General features: G+C 59.4%; 7 protein-coding genes across 7 annotated transcripts; 6 read left to right on the top strand and 1 right to left on the bottom strand.

The window, feature by feature from the left end:
* Nucleotides 1-16: 16 nt before the first annotated feature.
* VTJ83DRAFT_2022 (uncharacterized protein) lies at nucleotides 17-1,118 on the top strand (the record flags this gene model as incomplete). The annotated part of the gene is made up of 4 exons (XM_071008247.1): nucleotides 17-57; nucleotides 162-180; nucleotides 259-568; nucleotides 655-1,118. 4 exons carry the CDS (start codon nucleotides 17-19, stop codon nucleotides 1,116-1,118), a joined length of 834 nt encoding a protein of 277 aa, XP_070868562.1.
* A 2,307-nt stretch (nucleotides 1,119-3,425) lies between these two features.
* VTJ83DRAFT_2021 (uncharacterized protein) lies at nucleotides 3,426-5,112 on the top strand (the record flags this gene model as incomplete). The annotated part of the gene is made up of 4 exons (XM_071008246.1): nucleotides 3,426-3,539; nucleotides 3,665-4,045; nucleotides 4,123-4,578; nucleotides 4,630-5,112. 4 exons carry the CDS (start codon nucleotides 3,426-3,428, stop codon nucleotides 5,110-5,112), a joined length of 1,434 nt encoding a protein of 477 aa, XP_070868561.1.
* Nucleotides 5,113-7,817: 2,705 nt separating this feature from the next.
* VTJ83DRAFT_2020 (uncharacterized protein) lies at nucleotides 7,818-8,892 on the top strand (the record flags this gene model as incomplete). The annotated part of the gene is made up of 2 exons (XM_071008245.1): nucleotides 7,818-7,868; nucleotides 7,936-8,892. The coding sequence occupies 2 exons, from the start codon at nucleotides 7,818-7,820 to the stop codon at nucleotides 8,890-8,892; spliced, it is 1,008 nt and encodes a 335-aa protein (XP_070868560.1).
* Nucleotides 8,893-9,548: 656 nt separating this feature from the next.
* VTJ83DRAFT_2019 (uncharacterized protein) lies at nucleotides 9,549-10,662 on the top strand (the record flags this gene model as incomplete). Its single annotated transcript, XM_071008243.1, has 2 exons — nucleotides 9,549-9,641; nucleotides 9,703-10,662. The coding sequence occupies 2 exons, from the start codon at nucleotides 9,549-9,551 to the stop codon at nucleotides 10,660-10,662; spliced, it is 1,053 nt and encodes a 350-aa protein (XP_070868559.1).
* Nucleotides 10,663-11,337: 675 nt separating this feature from the next.
* Nucleotides 11,338-15,104, top strand: VTJ83DRAFT_2018 (uncharacterized protein; the record flags this gene model as incomplete). Its single annotated transcript, XM_071008242.1, has 2 exons — nucleotides 11,338-11,959; nucleotides 12,028-15,104. 2 exons carry the CDS (start codon nucleotides 11,338-11,340, stop codon nucleotides 15,102-15,104), a joined length of 3,699 nt encoding a protein of 1,232 aa, XP_070868558.1.
* A 615-nt stretch (nucleotides 15,105-15,719) lies between these two features.
* VTJ83DRAFT_2017 (uncharacterized protein) lies at nucleotides 15,720-16,811 on the bottom strand (the record flags this gene model as incomplete). The annotated part of the gene is made up of 2 exons (XM_071008241.1): nucleotides 15,720-15,853; nucleotides 15,980-16,811. The coding sequence occupies 2 exons, from the start codon at nucleotides 16,809-16,811 to the stop codon at nucleotides 15,720-15,722; spliced, it is 966 nt and encodes a 321-aa protein (XP_070868557.1).
* A 1,517-nt stretch (nucleotides 16,812-18,328) lies between these two features.
* On the top strand, nucleotides 18,329-19,544 carry VTJ83DRAFT_2016 (60S ribosomal protein uL6; the record flags this gene model as incomplete). The annotated part of the gene is made up of 4 exons (XM_071008240.1): nucleotides 18,329-18,374; nucleotides 18,696-18,999; nucleotides 19,213-19,390; nucleotides 19,494-19,544. 4 exons carry the CDS (start codon nucleotides 18,329-18,331, stop codon nucleotides 19,542-19,544), a joined length of 579 nt encoding a protein of 192 aa, XP_070868556.1.
* Between the last annotated feature and the right edge of the window lie 1,120 nt (nucleotides 19,545-20,664).

Genomic DNA, 20,664 nt, shown 5'->3' with positions numbered 1-20,664 from the left:
CTGACCGAAGCCCGACATGGCATATAGGAGACCATACAACCCGGACGAGCTGCCCAGGTGAGTGACCACCGCAAGCGACGGCGGAGCCCCCCGTTTTCGCGCCGCCAGGAGAACCCCGCCATTGCCATCAAGTCGCCGTCCGGCCCTAACATCATCCTCAGGTTTGCAGAGCCCGAACAAGTGAGCCTCCCAGCGTTCCCGCTTGCTGTGGATATCCACAAGCCGCGTCGCTAACCCGTCCCTTCCACCCTCCTGTAGAAAGGTGGCGGCAAGTCCCCTGTCTCCCCCCACCCGCCGCCGGCAGCCTCACGATACGAGAACAAGCCGCCGCCTCCGCGTCCGGCGGAGCACAGAGTCCCCAGCGATTCGTACCGCCAGCAGCCATCTCCGCGACACCCGGTGCCCCCCGACCGCTTTGCCATGAGCCCGCCTCCGGTCACTTCGGGCTCTCGGCCCGCCCCTCGGCCGGGACAGCTGGCTGACTCGAGGCCACCGCCGAGCCCCGTGCCGCGCGATAGCTCCGCCGACCCGACCCTGCTGCCTCTCTTTCGGGCCGTGGATAAAGATGGTGGGTCTCAGCCATCCTAGCTGCGAAAGCAGCCACGAACGTCACGCCGAGACATGGATCGCTCACACTGCTCCGCCTCTCTCTAGGGACCGGCCAGCTCTCGGAGCGGGAGCTCTCCGCAGCCCTGGTCAACGGCGACTGGACGGCGTTCGACCCGCAGACGGTGCGCATGATGATCCGCATGTTCGACAGCGACCGCAGCGGCACAATCGGGTTCGAGGAGTTTTGCGGCCTGTGGTCGTTCCTGGCGTCGTGGCGGTCGCTGTTTGACCGCTTCGACACGGACCGGTCGGGCAACATCAGCTTGGACGAGTTCAGCAACGCGCTCGTCGCGTTCCGCTACCGCCTGAGCGACCGGTTTGTCGAGCTGCTCTTCCGCACCTACGACAAGCGCAACGAGGGCGTCATGAGCTTCGACCTGTTCGTTCAGGCCTGCATCAGCCTGAAGCGCATGACGGATGTGTTCAAGCGCTACGATGACGATCGCGACGGATACATCACGCTCAGCTTTGAGGACTTTTTGACCGAGATCCTTCGCCAGATGAGATAGGCGGGTGAGCTTCTGCGCGTCTGCCTTGTCTTATAGTTTGGGGTTTGGGATCCTTCGGCAAATTTTTTTTATTACCCAGATGCCTCGTGTGTGCGCTTTTTCTGGCTTAAATTTCAATGTTTAATCCATGTCTCTGGGAGATGGGAGATGGCTAGAGTTTCCCGCACGAAGCGAGGTGGCCAATCAGGGACACGATGGTGATGATGATGATCATGATCATGATGACAACCATGATGTCCGAATCGTTCGAGAAAACCCAGGCACGCATCCAAGCCACATGCATGCGTTGATACAGCCTCATGTGATTCCTGTCGGACACCGCTCGCGACGAAGGTGGGGAAGCTGTTCGAGCGGAATCCAACCACTCAGATGGCTCTTTCGTACCTGAGCCAAACAAGGCTAAACAAAAAGACATGGAATGGGATGCGCAGGGCAAAATAAACACTTGGCACGCACAACAGTACAGTACATGTGACATGGGCTGATATTCCAGGTCCTGTTTTCCGTCCTTCGACCGCCAATGGCCACCAAAATCGGTCTCGCAGAAGTTCTGCAACTTTGGCCCGTGGCTCATCAAGAGAGGACCAGGACGCATGCTTACCCCGGTCTCGCGTGGCAAGCTGGCTTCCATGCCGCGGCGCAAGCTGCAACGAGGACAGCTCCACCTCCCTGGCTTCAAGCTCCATTCGGACAAGGGGTCCTCGTCCAATGGCGGCGGGCATCGCCGGCCCCTTTGGGGAGGCACCTGTTCCCCCCCACAAGACGCCCGACCGCCTCCCATGCCGTGCTTCCGGGCTTCCAGGCTGGCGAGTCAGGGGACCCGGAGCTGTGTCGCCATGTCGTCGACACGAGCCCAGGGTTTCGTCGGGTCATCTGCCCACCCGTTAGGGACGACTTCCCATGTGAAACAAGGGTTCTTCCTGAGAACTTCGGACCAAACCGAAAACCTGAAGTTGAGTAAGAGGCCATGGACAACGGATCCAGGTCGCCGGGAGAAGCACCGTGTTGATGGTGAACTTTTTCCATTGCCGACCCGGGCCCGGAAGGACGACGAAGCCAAGGACGGCGGCACGTCCTATCAGTTTGGGCCGGGTGAGGCGTTTTTGCACGGTGCAAGTTTCAAACTTCAGCCTGTGCTGGCCCCACGGGTGTCTCGGGGGTCGAAAGTACCTCATCTTGCAGCTTCTTCAGTAGGTAGGTACCTGCCAGGTAAGTTCCGTTTCCCTATGCTCTTGACACTTGGAAGGCTGGCTGGCAAGAAGAAGGATGAAAGCTGGAGGCGAGACCTCGGGAAGCCTACCGGCGGTCCATCCACCCGGGCACCCGTGCTCCCTCTCCAGAACGACCAGCGGCGCGGGCAAGTCCTCCATTTTCGTCTTGGTCCGTTCAACCCCGCGCCTTCATGGGAACAGTGCCGGCGGCTGACCCTGACATGGTGGCACAGTGTGATTTCCGGGCAGAGGTTCGTCGATCGCTGCGCATTGCACCCATGGATCCCGGCTTAGGCTTAGGTTGACCTGGCGTTTGTCGAAAGACGGTGGGTGTCATTCCATGTTCAGAGGGGACCTTCGGTACCTCCCCCGAGCTACCTAGGTACATCAGGAACGGGCACCGCGCCAGGGACGCTCGATGCTCAGGTTCTTGGAACGGGCAAGCGGAGGAACAGCGGGAGAGTGGAAAGCCCGTCAAGAGTCTGAATCGCGGCACCGTCGGCACTGCCAGATCCCGCCGGGGAGTGGTGTCCAAAAGACGAGTCCAACTTTGCCAGCGACCATCTTACCCTACGTTATAACTACTGTGTACCTCCGGTCCCAAGCTTCCAAGAACCCGGGCGCATGCTTGTTGCTGGTCCCCGCTTCCCTCCCCGCCCCAATCAAGCTGTTCCCTCATGCATTGTTCCAGCTTTCTCTGATCTCCCGCTGTCCCCGATTGCCACCACCTGGTTGTCCTCCCTTATTCCTCGAAACACCGCCCGTCACACCTACTCCAAGGAGCTCCGAGCTCTCCCCCCCCAAACCTTTCAATGATCGCACTCGCAATCCGCCTCCGACCCCCGAGCTTTACGCCAACTTAAAGCGGATGAGATTGCTTTTTTTTCATCTTTTTTTAGGCCTGAGCGACGATTTACCGCTGGATCCAGAGAGAGTCACAGTCTCGACCCCACCGCTCGACATCGACTGGTCTACCTAGGCAGGCTGCTGATAAGATAGAAGCTATCGCGCCGACCTACATCTCGCCGCCGACGGCGTCACTTACACCTGGCCCTCGACAACTGTGCGCGCGACGCTGATTTCGTCCAGCTCCAAGATGCCACCGAGGTCGAATCTTACGTCGTCGTTTCCAGTGACCGATGCGAGCAACGAGGTGGTCTGTCCGCTGCGCAACCAGGATGGCTCCAGCTGTCGCAAGCGCTGCATTGGGGTGAGTTGCGCCTTGTTCATGTCGCTCATGTCGCCACCCGGGATTCTTTGAGATGCGGCCTGCCGCAGCTAGCCTCGGGATGCCTTGGGACACATGGGAATTGACGCAGCACAAACGGCAACCAGGAGAAACGATATCGCTCCATGCAGGAGCATATCCGCCGGGCGCACCCCGAGCATTACATTGCCAAGCTGCCCGCCACGGAGGAGAGCTTCCTTCTCATGATCAGCACCTCGCCGAGCGAGCGGCCCCAGACTCAACAGCAGCCACCCACCCTTCCCCTGCCCCAGGCCCAACAGCAGCAGCAGCAGCAGCAACACCAACGTGTTCCGGCCTCGACGCACCATGCCAAAGCCGCCCAGTTTGACTGTCGCCGCGATGTCTCTAGCGCTCCCGGGACGCCGCGCAGGTACGAGGAATACACAGGCGGCGCCTTGTTCCCGGCGGCCGCTGCACTGGCCCAGCTGCATAACCACAAGAGCGACCCCGGGTGGGACTCGGATGGGGTGAGTTGGATTTGGCATGTTCCAATGGCCCCCGGCCTGGCCGACGTTGTCATGTTGACTGACACTGGGACCGTCAGGACTGGCACTCGGACAGCGAGCGGATGAGGAGGCCGCGGTCATCCGTCGAGCTACCTCCCATCCAACTGTCGTCGGCCGACATTACAAGCGCACCGCTCCCTAGCCTCGAATCGGCGGCGGGGCGGCGCGATCTTCTCCCCTCCATCATGTCTCATTCGCCGCCCGGCCGCTCCTCGACCCTCCCACCATTGCACAGACCTCTAGGCCCTCATCATCGTTCTAGAAAACAGTCCATCTCGAAAAAGAGCCATCACCGACGCAAGTCGAAAGGGCCCACGTCGGACTGGCTGCGCCGCATACAAAACGACGGCGGTCCAGACCTGCTCCGATCCGGCCACCACCACGACAGGAAAGCGCTCTCGGCCGAGCCGTCAAGCGACTATGGTAAGCGCTGGGAAGACCTGATTGACGCGGCGGCGTCGGCAACGGAAGACATCGATGACGACCGAACTCCAGTGAGTCTCAAGTTCGCTTCAATGCTCGACCCGCGCCTGACCCGCGGCCAGATGCCGCAATCGCCCGTGTCCATCCAGCGGTCGTCTCTACCACCTCTGGGCAGCAACGGCGCCGGCCAGTGGGGAGGCGGTGCCTTCAACCACTACCAAGCCTCCCCCCTCCAGCGCGCCCTCACCCCGCCGTCCCACCACCCGGGCGAGGTCCCCGAACCGTTCCCCTCGGTCGAGAGCGGCGAGAGCGCCGACACCGCCTCGTACCACCACCACATGGGTATGGGCATGGGTAGCTCGCGCGGTGGGCTGTCCGCGTCGGATGCCTCGCCGAGCTACTCGTCCCAGAACACGCAGATTTACTGCGCCGCCTGCCAGGGCATTTCGCTGCTCAAGGAATCGTACGCCTGCACCGAGTGCATTTGTGGCTTGTGCCAGGCCTGTGTCGACGTGCTCATGGGCGAACAAGGGGCGAGGAGGAAGTGTCCCCGCTGTGCAACCATTGGCGGGAGGTTTAAGCCGTTCCAGCTTGATATTCGATAAAGGATGTGCCTGCCCTGTTGGCCCGTCGGGGTTTTGGCCGTCTCGGGATTCCTTTTTTTTTTTTTTTTCTCTTCTCTCTTTCATTTTTCCCTTCCCTTTTCGGGACACTGCTCCTTGATCCCTCTTTTCTTGCTCGTTCCTTTTTTGCCTTGAACTTTCATTCTCTCTCACGTATCCGGCGGTTCGACTCAGACTCGGTATGGTAGTTACCTGACCAGGATTTTTCTTTTCCTACTTACGGTCTTTTGATCGCCAATGGAATATACCGGATGGCCTTTTTTTGGATGGGAGCTTGGGGCAATACGATGGCGTTGGGAGGATTGCATTGGAAGGACGGGGATATGGCTCCCGGGGCGGCGACCTTGAATGACGACAATTATGCCATGCCAGTTACGGCCAGCCAGTAGATGATCGCATGAGCGACAGCCGCCCTTCATCGGATTTTAACTCACTCTCTCCTTTTCTCTCGCTTTGGATTTTGGGACTCGGGGGTCCGAGTTGGCTCAGGTCGCTGGGTATTGGGATGGGATAAGGATGCTGGGTTTTCTAGATTTTTTGGCGTCTCTGCTGCTTGCTGCTTTCAGGCGTTGTTTCAGTCTGTTCTAGGGCCCCGTGGGGGTACCGATGCCGGATCGCAAGAGCGGAAATGCTGGGTTGTGTCGGCTACCAGATTTAGAGGCCTGCGGCCAGTCATCTTTATTGAACTCGATCATTCTCGCTTCATCTGTTGCCCCTGGCCATGATCTGGTGTGAGGATTGTGAGACAGAAGGTACATGGTTCTCGGGTTCTCACTTTCTCTCTCGTTGCGGTAGTGAAGCTAGGAGATATATACCGACTTAAGTCTTTTCCTTTGAGCTTCAACCCCGAGAACCCTGGATGAAAGCAGATACGCCAAAAATAACCAAGACCTACGGGCCACGAGGCACAAGCCTCCATCAGACGATATCGTTCGGTGCTTGGGGTGTTTGCACTGATGACTAGGCCAAAAGCGCCAGCTGCCTGGAGATTCTCAGATGGGTTCGGCGATAACTAGCTCCAAGCACATCATCGAAGCAAGTAGATGCTTGAACAGGTCAAGGTCTGAGGTTTTCCGCAAGACCTCCTCCGTTTGGTAACAACAACCTAACTCCACCACCAAAGATGGGAATGCCTGCCGACTCTCTCGCCTCGGCAGATCCGTACTCTTGGGACGAGTTCAAGCCTGCGCATGGGAAAAGAAGCCTTCTTCCGCCTTCTTGGCAACTTCTCCTGTCTTCCTTTCTTAGAGCCTCGCTGTTTAAAAATAACCAAGAAATATTTCACGGCTACAGAAACCGAATTTGCCGAGCCGTGCCCGCAGCAGCCCAGCGCTCGGTGGCGTGTGCTATATAATATGGGTGAAGTCGTACCTCCAATTGGGTGAGCTTAGCACATGTCACCGCCCCCTCTGAGCGGCTCGACCCTCGCTTGGGCTGACGACGCGATGTTGTATCGACGCTAGCGCTAAGTTTCGCAGCGTCGCCTTGCATTTGGCCTCCGTCACCGAACCCACGCGAGCTGAATCCCGTGTTTTGTTGAAGCACTGCTCCTCTCTTCACGCCACCACCAAATGTCCACGCAATCAGGCTCTGGCCGGCCACAAGGAGAAACGTTGAACACGTGGACCACGCAACCAACGTGCCCTTAACACCGCTTGAAGGGCCATGACGCCGCAGGATTCTATCCAACCAAATGCGCCGAGGCCCGTCCCGCTGCAAGGGACAGCGTAGAGGTCGGTCCCGGGTGGGCGACTGCTGCACCCTCGAAGTCAGGATGCAGCACCATGCATCCGGTGGAACTGAGCCGTGAGGATTGGACCACCACGCAGCACACCAGCGGCCTCGGCTCCCCCCATATTCCGCACTAAGCACCGCGGAGGCCTTCAAGCATGTCATGATGTGTGGTTCCATCGACGACCCTTTTTCTGCAGGATCGCTGCTGATAACCGGTCGAGACCTCACCATTGCATATCTATACAAAAAGGCCTGCTCAGCCTGCTCCCGCCGTCAGCCTGCACTCGCGGGTCGTGTTGGTTCTTCTATTCTAGACCGCGGCGGCCGTGAGTCCCACAGGCAGACACGATCGGCCTGTACCGGTTTGCTCCCCGACCCCCCCGAGCCCGGTTTGTGAGACCAGACGACGACCACCACCACCACCACCACCGCCACGAAGACTCGACCTTGTGCCGTTCCCTGATGAAACACCGCCGTGACCAGCAAGACTGAGGTCTCACAACTCGGAACATTCCAGGCCGTGCGTCTGATGAGCTCCCAGCAGCCAGGACTACCAGGGCTTTCTCATGCAAGCACCCGTCTACCGCCTAAGCACGAAGGGCTAGCTCGTCTTCTGGAACGGCACACGACCACGAGGAAGGAAAACCCGTCACCTGTCGCACACACCGCCTCGTATCTGCTTGAGAAACCGACTCTTGAACTACCCATCTGCGGTCTGTTGCGAAGGGCCGTTTGAGTTCCTATCCGCGGTTCAATTGTACAACGGAAGGCTTGGAGCGGGGTTGGCGGCGCGCTACGCCGGCCATAAAGACTCGTGGACCGAAGAACCCAAGAGGCCGAGACACCGTCGGTAGAGTCGAAGGGTGATTGCTTGGGTTTGTGCTCCGCTCGGTTCGAGATCTGCGGCCATCAAGATTCCCCTGTCCCCAGCTCGGGACGGCACCTCTGAAAGAATGGCGAACGCGTTCTTCACATCGTGGGAGCTGTGGCAGCAGATGACCTTCGTAAGCCCCTCACACATCGTACCTCCTCAAGGCTCGGTCAGGGTTTTGCGCTAACGAGCCCCCCTAGGTTCTTGCCATGTCCATCGTGGCGGTCTTCTGCGCTGGTCTCGGAAAGTCATGGCGTAACAGCCGTCTTATGAAGAAGCAGGAAGCACTTGATCTGGAGAAGCGGGCGCGGATCGAGGAACTCCGCAAGACAGGTCTCCCCATGAAGAGGTCAAACCCTGTTCCTTTCGGCATCCGGGCCATCCAGAGCGGCGTCGAGGTTGACGGCATCTGGATCTCCCGGCCTGGGTCTGTCAGCGACTTGGGCGAGAAGACGGTGTCCTCGGCCACGCTTCCGGTGCGTGATATAGAGTCGCAGCAGAAACAGGGAGGCCGCGATTCGTCAGCTGATGGCCGATCGCCTGCTCTCAACGTCACCACCACCGCCGCCGCTACCGCGAGTTCGGACCGCAAGAAGCCCGCCCGAGCCGTTCGCCCGCACCCGTCAGCACCGCACCGGCAGACCATTGACGCCGACTCCATCGACAGCGACCAGGACGCAGCATCGCCGCCGCCGCCGATCCCACGCTCGGCCAAGGCGAAGCAGCAGCAGCAATCCTATCGGCCGTCCCCGCCCTCGTCCTCGGGCAACCTGGACGATGACGCGTTGCAAAGGCTAGAAGGCCGCTCTCGAGCGGCACCGAGGCCGCACCTCCTCGGCACATACGTCCCGACGAGCCCTCGTCATCGTCACAATACGCCCGCACCTCCAGGCCCCCAGTGCTCCTCCACGGACCGGAGCTCGTCGCCAGCGCCATCATCGTCTGCGGATTCGTTCGAGTTTTCTCCGGCACGCGGCGGCTCAGCAACGCACCTGGGCATGCCCATGCAGGCCCCAGGGCCAACGTTCGGCCCTGGAGATATGCACTTCCTCCGCGTGCTAGAGCGGCCTGATATTGGCTCACCGGTGCCGCACGCTAGGTTTTCGTACCAGCCTGCGATGGAGATGGGGAGGGGCGAGTATCACTCGAGAGCTTGATTACGGGAATGGCCCCTGGGCTACCAACTCGACGTTGGGAAAAGTAAAACTGTTTGCAGATTGATAATGGGGGGAGGAAGAGGCCCCAAGACTGTATATTACAAGGAAACTTTCTGTTTGTCCATAAGCCAAGGTTGGGAGGTTGCATATTGCCTCTTGTCAAGGCGTCAGGGAGTTTCAGGAGCACCTTGGTACATCGGCGAGCCAATGTGAGTATCGGTGTTTCCAAGTTGAATTCATATGTATTTTTGGTAGCGATAAATCAGAGGTGCCGTTGCGAGCAAGTGCCTAAAGAACAGGAATGGTGAACGACGGAGATCGCGAGTTGAGCATCAGGAGAGCCATGAAGGTCACCTTGCCCGAGTCCAGGGTTTGGGTTGAGGAAGAGGAGTTGATGCTTGGTGCCTGGCTCTGGAGGGCAAAAGTGGGTCCCGTCAGACAGGGGACATCCATTTAAAAGTGAGGTCACGGGGTTCCGCGTCTTGGTGGGCTCGCGAGGCGCGTTGATGCCTTGAGCCAGTTTTGTGTCCTTCAGCATCCCCAGCGCGCTCTTTCTTCACCCAACTTTCTGCCGCCTCAGCTGCGCTCCTCTTCCCCTTTCTCTTGGCGCTACGCCGGTCCACGCATCCCATCTTGATCCCCAAAGACACCAAAAGATGGCGGAACACGAAGGGTACGACGAAATGTCCGTTGGCGAGGATGCCAGCCAGATCAATCCCGGAGGCCCTACCCCTCTTACTGCCCTCGAGGTGGGTGCTGGCGAGATTCAAGAAAACCCCGGCGTGCCGTGTTGCTGACGCGAATCAACAGGGAGTTGGCGGGTTGACAAAACGCGACATCCAACTGGTGGTCGAGGCGGGGTTCAACACAGTCGAGTCCGTCGCCTACACCCCGCAGAGGGTGCTTGAGCAGATCAAGGGCATTTCGACACAAAAGGCGGCAAAGCTGCTCGGCGAAGCTTCGAAGCTCGTTCCCATGGGGTTCACGACGGCCACCGAAATGCACCAAAGGCGCAGCGAGCTGATTTGCATCACAACCGGATCCAAGCAGCTGGACAACATGCTGGGCGGCGGCATCGAGACGGGCAGCGTGACGGAGCTCTTTGGCGAGTTCCGCACAGGAAAGTCGCAGATCTGCCACACGCTGGCCGTCACATGCCAGCTCCCCTTCGACATGGGCGGAGGCGAGGGCAAGTGCCTGTACATCGACACCGAGGGCACGTTCCGACCCGTCCGGCTTCTCGCCGTCGCTAATCGCTACGGCCTCTCCGGGGAGGAGGTGCTCGACAACGTCGCGTACGCGCGCGCGTACAACTCGGACCACCAGCTGCAGCTGCTCAACCAGGCGGCTGCCATGATGTGCGAGACGCGCTTTAGCTTGTTGATCGTCGACTCGGCCACCAACCTCTACCGGACCGACTTTGTGGGCCGTGGCGAGCTGAACTCGCGGCAGACCCACCTGGCCAAGTTCATGCGCACGCTCCAGCGGCTCGCCGACGAGTTTGGCATCGCCGTCGTCATCACGAACCAGGTGGTTGCTCAGGTCGACGGCGGCCCGTCGGCCATGTTCAACCCGGACCCCAAGAAGCCCATCGGCGGCAACATCATCGCTCACTCGTCCACGACGCGCATCAGCCTCAAGAAGGGCCGCGGCGAAACGAGGATAGCCAAGATCTATGACAGCCCATGCTTGCCCGAGAGCGAAGCGCTATTTGCGATCAAGGAGGACGGCATTGGCGACCCGAGCCCGAAGGACCTGGAGAGGGAATAAGGCCGGGAAGGGCTGCGGTTGTTGGGCTGCCGGAATTCTGGGACTTGATGCTTGCTTTGCGCGAGGGTCAACGAAGGCTCGGCACGGTGGGTGGTTCTATATGCTGGACGAAGGATGGCTCTCTTCTTTTCTTCTTTTCCGCGGATTGGAGGTCATTATGTGTTTGCTACTGGGTACATGGGACAGGGTGTTCGCGATGATGGGAGACAGGCAGACCATGGACGGAGGCTGGCGTCTTGGCGGGAGTAGGTGTTTTCTTACCGGGCATGGGAGGATGATCTCATGGCGTGCATATACAACAACAACAACAATGACATTGCTATTGTGCTCCAAAGGCGTGCCAATCTCGGAAAACGACGACATGAATGTCTTCTTGACGATTTACCTGCCTAGGTAGCTGGTACCTACCCAGGGAGCTCTGTAGGCAGAAAACCGCAGCGAGCTCTTCCTGGCGCAGTGGGCAGGCCGGGCAGGCAGGCAAGCTGTTACGATATCTTACATTACCGCGTAACGTTACCGTGACATCAAGCTCCCCGCCAAGCTTTCTCCAAACAGAGTGGATCAGAAATCTGCCGTTGCAGCTCCAAATCGCGTCTTCCAACTTGACCAAACCGCGACCTCCAGCCACAACCACGCCCCCTTCCTTCTCGATCGTGGACGGTACATGGGGGTACAATGGCTTCCGCAGACTTTGAAATACTCTACAAGGAGACGCGACTTGGCCTAGAGCCCGCGTCTCAATCCTCCACCGTCCAGATCCGTGTCGCGCCGCCGAATTCCTACCCAAGATCGAGCTCCAGCCGAGCCAGCGACGATGAGAAGGGTTACCGGTCCAGGACCCTCGCGACGGCGTCATCCATCTACTACAGGAAACACCACACCTCCCCGCGCGGCTTTTTGTGGCGGGTTCTGGACCACGGCACCGTCCTCAGCCTCCGCGTCGCCGACGTCTGCAAGCAGGAGAAGGAGGCCGACGCGCCCCTCATCCTGAACCTGCGGTTCCCGAGCGCCCTCCGCACTTCGTGCATCGGCTTTTCCGACCCGCAAGATCAGGATGCGCTGTGCGTGTTCGCCATCGACCAGTCGAACCATCTCTGGTCCGTCACGCTCCGCCCCGAGCACTTCCGCAAGAAGTCGGCTGCCGAGGGCGGCCTGGGCGACGCGTGCCGCTCGTATACGCCCCCGGGCTTCGGCTTCAAGCACCCGCACAGGCTCGCCGTCGTCAATGCCGACCAATTGATCGTCACCATGCATGACGGAGGCATCCTGAAGTTTGACAGGAACAAGAATCACAACGGTGAGCTCCTTGCGGCCCTGCGTCGGGTCTCGTCCGGTTGCTAACAGTGCGGGATGGCCCCCGAGCAGCCGGATCCGGGTGGCACGAGACCATTTACAATGTTGCCGGATGGGGCCAGAGCCTTCGCGGGCTGGTTCCTTTCCAGCGGAACCCGACCGTCCGATACGAAAAGATCAACATGGAGCTGACCGCAGCCGCATCGACGGCCGTGACGAGCATGGGCTTCGAGGACACGGCCTTCCTGTTTACCGTCTGCCTTGACCACCAGATGCGCGTCTGGGACGTGCGGACGGGCCAGATCCTGTACACGGGCGACATCCTGAACACGAGGCGCGACCCCCAGGAAGTCGGCAGGTGGACCGTCGATCCTGCCCAGGCGAACCTGATCCGGATCCTGGAGAGGGGCCACGGGCAGAGCCTGGTGGTCACGTATTCTCCCGTGGGCGCCGGCGAGTTCAAGTTCTGGAAGGTCAAGGCGAATGATCGGGGGTCGCTTCACGTCGCCGACTGCTTCCCTGAGACCCATCTTATCCCTCCCAGCCCTTCTTCGCTGGACGTGTGGAACCTCGCCGATTTCGCCATTGCCGAGCAGCCCTCGGGGCCCGAGCTCTGGATCCTGTGGAAGAACAACACCAGCTACCGCGTCCACAGGTTACAGGTGCAGGTGAGGAATCGGCAAGAACCCTTCTCGGACGGCTGGAAAACGGTGCACATCGATATTACGCCGCCGACGGTGCAAGCGTCGGGCCCTTGGAACCCCACGGATTCGACCGAGAAGTGGCTCGATCTCATCTTTTACCCCGGCCGCTTCTCCAAGTCCACCCTCGAAACAGCCCTGGCCATGTACGAACGGGGCCTGGGGACCTACAAGGAGTCGAGTTCGAAATCGAGCAGGAGCATTGCCGAGTCCATTTGCTCCGTTCTCGGGTCCGCCACGTCGTTGGACCGGAGCTCGTCGGGCGGCGCGGATTACGAGCAGTTCCGGAACACCAGCGAAACGCAGTGGGTGCGGTTTTGGCGCCTGCTGCTCGAGCTTGACAAGCAGCGGGGCGAGGCCCTGTCGCTGGTCTTCGATTCCCGCGAAGGCATGGTTTGGGTATCCTGCGCCGACTTGATCGCCGCCGTCCGGCAGTGCAGCGACCTGGATCGTCTCTATTACAACCTCCCGACCCCCGAAGAGAAGAACGCAGAGGTGTCTGCTCTGGTATCGGCCGGTCTCGGATTCCTCGAGAGCTTCTCGGACAGCACGCACCAGCTGAGCCGGGCAGCTTTGAGGGCCGAGCTGTACGACGAGCCGACGCGGACGGACAGCGAGCGGATGCAGCTCTTCCTGGACCACGCGGGCTTCTGGACGTCCATCACAGACGAGGACTGTGCGCAGGTGGTGGACGCGCTGGGCCAGAACTACCGGCTGGTGACGGCGGAGCTCTATGACGAGCTGTTTGACCTCATCACCGCGACAAGCGAGGCGAACTCGCAGGAGCTCCGGGAGCCGTTCACGGGGTTCGGCCGCAAGGTGGTCGTCCGTGCCGTCCAGGAGACCATTGAGCTGCATTGGGAGATCCTCTTCAGCCAGCTCATCCTTCTCGTGCACATGGAGTTCGACATCGAGAGCGAAGACGCCTCGCCGTTGCATTCTCGATTCGACGTTGGCTCGGTGTACAAGCGACTGATCGACGCGCTCCGGCGACTCGAACACCTGAGGTGGATGGTCAAGACGGAGCTGAGCATAGCCCCCTCGAAGTCGGGCGCGTCCGGATCGTCTTCTCCAGCGTGGGCCAGGCGCAGCATCCAGGACGAGAACAACACCATCACGGCCCTGGAATTCATCACGGGCCACCTGTTCGGCCTTCCAGAGAGCAACGACATGTCGCTGCTGTCTAGCATCACCGACCTGGTCCTGGATCTCTGCGCGCCCAGCAGCACGACGGTCCTGTACACCTGGCTCATCCAGTGCTCGCTCCTTAAGCAGGACCGGGCCGATCTGGCGCTTGAGCTCCATCCCTTTGCCGAGAAGGATGCCTTTTCGACGTATGTGCAAGGCCGCGTCTTCCTCGCGCTGCGCGACCTCGATACGGCTGCCTCGCACTTCCGGAAGGCGGCTATCGGCCTCAGCACCCCTCACAAGAACCTCGACCGCCACAGCGCCGGCCTCCTTGACGACACGGAATGGAAGCTCCTGAACAGCGGCCTGCCCAGCTACTACGCCCACATTGTCAGTCTCTTCGACCGGGCCAGGGCGCACTCGTACGTCGTCGAGTTTGCGCGCCTTGCGCTGCAGTTCATCCAGCCAAACACCCCCGATACCGCCGGCATCAAGGCCGAGATGCTCAGCCGGCTGTTCACCGCCGCCACGACCGTCTCGCACTTTGACGACGCCCACGCCGCCCTGCTGGCCATGGACGACGAGGCCATGCAGCGCTCGTACCTCAAGCGGCTGATGGAAAAGATGTGCGAAACCGGCCAGACCAAGGAGCTCATGGCCCTCCCCTTTGCCGGCCTCCAGACCAAGGTCGACGACATCCTCGCCGACAAGTGCCGCCAAACTCGCGACCCGAACAGCGGCGTCCCGTACCACCAGATCTTGTACGCCTGGCGCGTGGCGCACGACGACTACCGCGGCGCGGCGGCGGTGCTGCTGGATCGGCTGCAGAAGCTGCGGCGGGCGGGCGAAGGGGACAAGATTGCCACTGCGGGCAACGGGACCGACGATCCGCTGGATACGCAAGTGACGAGGCAATATTTGCTGTTGATGAACGCGCTGAGCTGCGTCCCGGCGGAGGAGGCGTATATCCTGGAGGATCTGGCCCCCGAAGACGAGGACGACGAAGCGCCCGCCGCCGGCGGCGACGACCTGGAGGCGGGCCTGGACGATCTCGCCAAGGCGCTTGATTCGGAAGCGGCCGGGGATGCCGGCAGGATGGCGGAGGACGGGGACGAGGCGCTGGCGGAGAGAATCAAGAGCTTCGCGGCCTCGTTGGCGGCCTCCGGCGGGGAGCAGCAGCAGCAGAAGCTGCCGCCGAGGAGGTTCCTGGTGCTGGCGGATCTGAGGAAGCAGTATCAGCAGGAGCTGGATCGGATCGTGGCGATACAGAACAACCAGTTTGCGTTTACGGGGGAGGGGGATATGATGGATTTGGCATAGAGGGTGTGCTCTCGGGGAAGACTAGGGCGCAGGAGAGAAAGGAGGAGGGTAGAGGGTAGAGGGTAAGGGGGGGAGAGTATGGATGGATGCGCGTTTGGGTTAGCGGTGCAAGCAAAGGCCATGTCCAGGTGTTTTTGTTCTTGTTTTGTACCTGTAATGATTTCCTTCCCGTGTAAGGCAGGGTGCCTCGTTGGTGTTCAGGAGGTTCAGCGGGTAATTTAGAAACAGCTTTGCCGGCGACCCGATGTCTAGTGTAGGCGACTTTGGCTTTGTGCATCATCACCCCGGGACCCTGGTTGACCCAACTCCTTCGAGTTTGCTTCTCCGGGGACTGGTCATGGTGGGACATGGGTTGCAAAGGCCTGTGTTTCGCCAGCTACTGGTGTACCGTTCATGAAAAACAACAAAAAAAAGTTAGAACACAAAAGCATGTGTTTCCTGACCCAACGCCGTGCCTATGCCGAGGAATCACCCAGGAACCCTTCCCCGCGTCTCTCTCTCCCTGCCCTACGTACAGACAGACAAACCTACAAAGCCCACCCAGAATGCCCTTTATTCCTGTCATTACAGCACCAGCGACAACCAAACGCTCCGAGACGATGTTTGGCTGGTTCATCATGCCTGGACGGACACCGCCCGCTTGTCGTCGGGTGGCGGGGCGGATAGTGAGTCTTGCCCAGGGCCGTTGGTCAACTCGGGGGGTTGCCGGTAAAGGATGATTTCGGATTGCTTGAAGTAGCGTCTCGCGTCTGAGGAGAGGAGGGCGGGGGAAGAAGGCGGTGAAGTTAGCATGACAAGTTGGAGGAGGGAGAGGCGAGGAAAATGAAGGGGGTGGGGGGGTAAAACGAAAGAAAAAAAGAAAAAACGGAGCTAACCTTCATCAATCAACACCAGGCTCAAGTAGTACCTCGTCGAAAACTTCTTGTTCACATCCCGGAAGGTTGGGGTCAGATCGAAGCCGCCCAAAAACAGGCGAATCGGTATCGTTTCGCCTCTCGAGGGCGACCCGTCCATGATCTCAAACCTGACGAGCGTCTCGCTCTCGTGGTACTGATTCGGGGCGGCGCCCGTGGTTTCGCGGCGGATGATGCTCAGCTCCATGTGCTTGATCTTGAGGCGGACGAGCAGGAAGTAGATGCGGCCGACGATGACGTCCTTGAGGTGGTACATGCTCTTGGAGTACTCGAACTCGATGTGCAGGCAGTCCTCGATGCCGACGTCCATCTTGATGCTGCTGTTGAGCTCCGGGGGCACGCGGTAGCTGTAGACCCAGATGTCCTTTTCGCGGATCACGTCGGCCATGCGGCGCGAGACGGTGACGCGCACAAAGTAGCGGAGCTTGACGTTGATGCCGTTGTAGGACTCGTACTGCTTCTCGACGTTTTTGAAGTTGAAGTCGAAGGTCTGGGGGTGCTGGAGCTCGCCGGGGGCGGCGAGCTCTTGGACGAGGGACAGGAACTCGTAGTGGTTGCCCCGGTCGAAGAACATTTCGATGGTGCCGATGAATTGGACCTTGATGCCCGTGTGCTCGAGCCGCTTGCCGTCTTTGGGGCGGACGGTGACGGCGCCCTTGACGGACTCGCCGTCCATGTAGAGGGGGGCTTTCTCGCGGCGGTTCTTGTCGAGCTTGACGTCGACCATGGCCCGTTCGTCGGCCTCGTCCAGGACGATGTCGATGTCGACGGGGGTCGCGAAGAAGTAGGACATGGCGGGCGAAGAGGAGGAAGACGACGAGGAGGAGGACGAGGAGGAAGGGGGCGAGGAGGCTGATCGGATGTGGTGAGGTATGTCTTGTGAAGCTCAGTGGGATGGGTAAGGAGGCGGCGCCGGAGGGGGAGGGGGGGGCGAGAGGGAAGCTCAACAGGATGCGTGACCTCGGGGGACGGTGGCGGGATGCGGATGGCGTCGGCTGTGCGGGCTGGACAACGGGAGCTTGGAGGGCTAATCAGCCTTGTCGCGCAGCCTGCAGAACAGAGGCGCTTCGGATGTTTGTGATAAAAAGAAGGGGAGGGGAGGGAAGATGCGCGGGTCGGTGTTGATACGGTACCTTACATGGCACGGCGCTCTCTTGTTGACTCCACAGGCAAGTAAGTGAAGCTGCGGCGGGCGGGCGGCCGGGAGAAGTGGGGCTCCTGGGAGGTCTTGGCGCGGCTCGCAGGGGCATGGGGGGGTTTCCATGTCTGTACTGTGTAGTACGTATGATCCGGACGGGGCCGGACGGGAGCATTCGTTTGGGAGGCTGGAGAGGCCGGGAACGGGAAGCAAAAACCATCGGAGAGGCATCGGGGCGTTCGGTGTCACCACGACGGCTGGATGGGTTGGTCGATCCGTGGCTGGAGCGGACAGCAAGCCTCCTGGGCGTGCAGTCTAGGTACCTTGGTGCGTACACAGCACCACCTCGCTGTTGACGGTTCCTACTGTGTCATACCTGCAGGTGGTATACATGAGTTGGGAAGCGTGCATGGTGCCTTGGCTGGAAGCAAGGTACCGGGCTGTTGATTCAATACCTACCTACATCGTTGAGATATAGTATGCATCGCCGTCCTGGCAGGTGGTGGCTTGTTGATTGGTGGCATCCGACACGGACAGACGCCAGGGTTCTACGAGCAATCTTTTGCCAATGTCCACCCTGAATAGGTGAGATGAGAAGCAGCTTTAACCCTGGGTCTCGAACCTCTGTTTCCCGGCTCAACCTCTGCAAGGTGCTCTCGGATCCGCCTGTCTCCAAAAGCAAGCAAGCAAGCAGACAGACAGGTAGGCAGACCCGTTTCCAATGGCTCGGACAGGGGCTCGAGTGCACAGCCGATGCACCTGAAGCCGTACAAGCAAACGCGTGTTTGAGCTGCCGGCAAGCTTCGTGTGTTGTACACAGTAATACTATAGTATACCACTACTGCGTATAGGACACAGTAGATTCCAGGGTTCTGTTGGGGCGGTCGTTGAAAAAGCAGAGGGTCAGGGTTAGACTTGACACGGGAGGCGGCGGCTCCACCTCGACTCCCACCTCTGCGCATTTTTGGCCAACCATGAATCGCCTTGCCCCTCTGCCCTACCCGAAGCCCGGTCTTTTCTTCTTGGCACATCGGCGCACACAAGTTGAATTAATCCGCGCCGCAAAATCGTCGTTTTTTCGAAAGACACTGGGTCCAACCACCGCCCACCTCTGTTGAACCTCGACGACAAGCAACACCCGCCCCTCCTCACTCCCAGATACCGACGCAAAGATGCGCTACATCCACAGTGAGGAGACCATCGTGGTCCCGGAGAACGGTACGTCGTCCTTGTGATCCGATGTTTTGAGCGTGCAGCAGCAGCAGCAGCAGCAGCAGCAGCAGCAGCCCCGAGGATGTGGAGGAAGAGAGAGACAGAGAGAAGACGAGGTTCGGCATCACAAACCCTCGCAACCAACGACCGGCAGCGATAGCTCGACGCAATTGCAACGACAACGATGACAGCGACCGAGAATGGAGGATCCAGGGCGGGGGAGAAGGGCTTCTTTGGAAGGGGCTGGCTGCGGTGCTTGGGCAGAAGAAGAGCCCACAACCCGGTGTATCGCTCAGATGGACTAACCTCTTGCGTTCCCTGCAACAGTCAAGGTCTCGATCAAGGCGAGGATCGTGACGGTCGAGGGCCCGCGCGGCAAGCTGGTCAAGGACCTTAGCCACATCGCCGTCAACTTCTCGGTCATCAAGAAGAACGTCATCGGCCTCGAGATCCACCATGGCAACCGCAAGAACGTCGCCGCCCTCCGCACCGTCCGGACGATAATCAACAACCTCATCATCGGCGTCACCAAGGGCTTCAAGTACAAGTTGCGCTACGTCTATGCTCACTTCCCCATCAACGTCAACGTGGAGAAGAACAACGAGACGGGCAACTACGAGGTTGAGATCCGGTACGTTACCAATGGCTGGGAGGGAGCTTTGCCGCGCGACCAGGAGCGAGGAGGGAGGATAGGACATGACGAGAAGAGAGAGAGAGAGAGAGAGAGCGTGCGGGGGAGGGGGAGGGGGAGGGGGAGCGAGGGATGAAGGAGACGCCGATGGATACGGGGACACATGGCATCCGCGGAATGGACGGAGGAGACTGACGCGTTGCCCCACCGCAGGAACTTCGTCGGCGAGAAGCGCGTCCGGAACGTCGTCATGCAGAGCGGTGTGGAGGTCGAGATCTCCAAGGCCCAGAAGGACGAGCTCATCATCTTCGGCAACTCCCTCGAGGCCGTCTCCCAGAGCGCCGCCGACATTCAGCAGATCTGCAGGGTGCGGAACAAGGATATCCGCAAGGTTCGTCACCACCCGGACGGCCGAAGTTGCCGTCCCCATCCAGCCGCTCCAACCAAAGAGGAGACGGGAAATTGCGTACGGCGCTTGCTAACTTTCTCGCCAGTTCTTGGACGGTATCTACGTTTCGGAGAAGGGCAACGTCGTTGAGGAGTAAACGGGAACGCAGCAGCAGCCATGGGGTTTCTTTGTGCTTTATGGGTCTCAACCGGAGTGGCACGGGGGTCATGGGCATTTGCATTTTGTGTCGTGGCGGGAAAGAAAAACGCTACGTACGGCAAAAATGGGCATCCTTTTCGAACCACCGCTGGTGTTGGTCTCACATGCCAATGATACCTCATGATACCTCCAGGTTTCCATCCGGGTCTCCGCGAGCGCTCCTTTCTTTCTTTTTTTCTTTCCTCGACCGACCCTTGCCGAGTCGAAGTTTGGAATCTCCTTCCTACGAACGCCTTGGAAGAGGTGCTGGGCGGGCAGGCTTGGTGCGGCAGGTTGGCTTGGGAGGGTCGACATGCTCCGTCTGATGATGATTCTCTCTGTCTTTTCGTTTCGATCCCGGCCAACGAGAGGCAAAAGGCACAAAAGAAAAGACGCCCGTCCAAGCCCACACGCCAACAGAACAGGTGTTGTCACATGTGAAGAGAGAAAAAAAAAGCCATGTGAGAGAAACACATGTGTGGAGCTTGTTGCTTAAGGTATTTACTGTGTATTTACCACGCCGCGCTCTCCCTCGACTAGGTACATTCGCCACACCCTCATGGAGGCTGGCATCTCCTTGCGATCCCGCCCCCTGCTCTCGTGCTCTCATGCTCTTATGCTCTCATCGTCGTCAAATCATCGCTCATCATCATTTCCCGTCATACCTCTTGCTTTTCCTCCCCCTCGCCATTCATCCTGCCCCCCCCCCCCCCCTCTGGTCTTGGCCGCCCACACCCGGCTCCCCTGAGAGAGCTCCGTTCTTTGCTCTGTTTCCGGATGTCTGTCTACCTGCAAGAAAAGAAAACCAAAAAAAAAAAAAAGGACTCCATGACGCCGTGGGAATGAAAAGGGGGGAAGAAAAGAGAAACCAAAATCGATCAAACACAAAGGTTTAAAATACGCTCAAGAAACGAACATCAAAATACAGCAGCAGCACAAATGAGGGAGATGCCAAAGAGGGGCATGGCACCATGAGATGGCCAATGACCTGCCTACTACGTATGTATGCCTCCATGGCAAACCCCCGGTCGGCCGGCCGGTCGGTCGGTCGGTCGGTCAGGCGAGCAGGGAAAGACGAC

The sequence above is a fragment of the Remersonia thermophila genome, chromosome 2, assembly GCF_042764415.1.
Source record: "Remersonia thermophila strain ATCC 22073 chromosome 2, whole genome shotgun sequence".
Taxonomy (NCBI): domain Eukaryota; kingdom Fungi; phylum Ascomycota; class Sordariomycetes; order Sordariales; family Chaetomiaceae; genus Remersonia; species Remersonia thermophila.
Note: the sequence above shows the minus strand (reverse complement) of the source record. Positions and strands in the feature narration are given on the sequence as shown.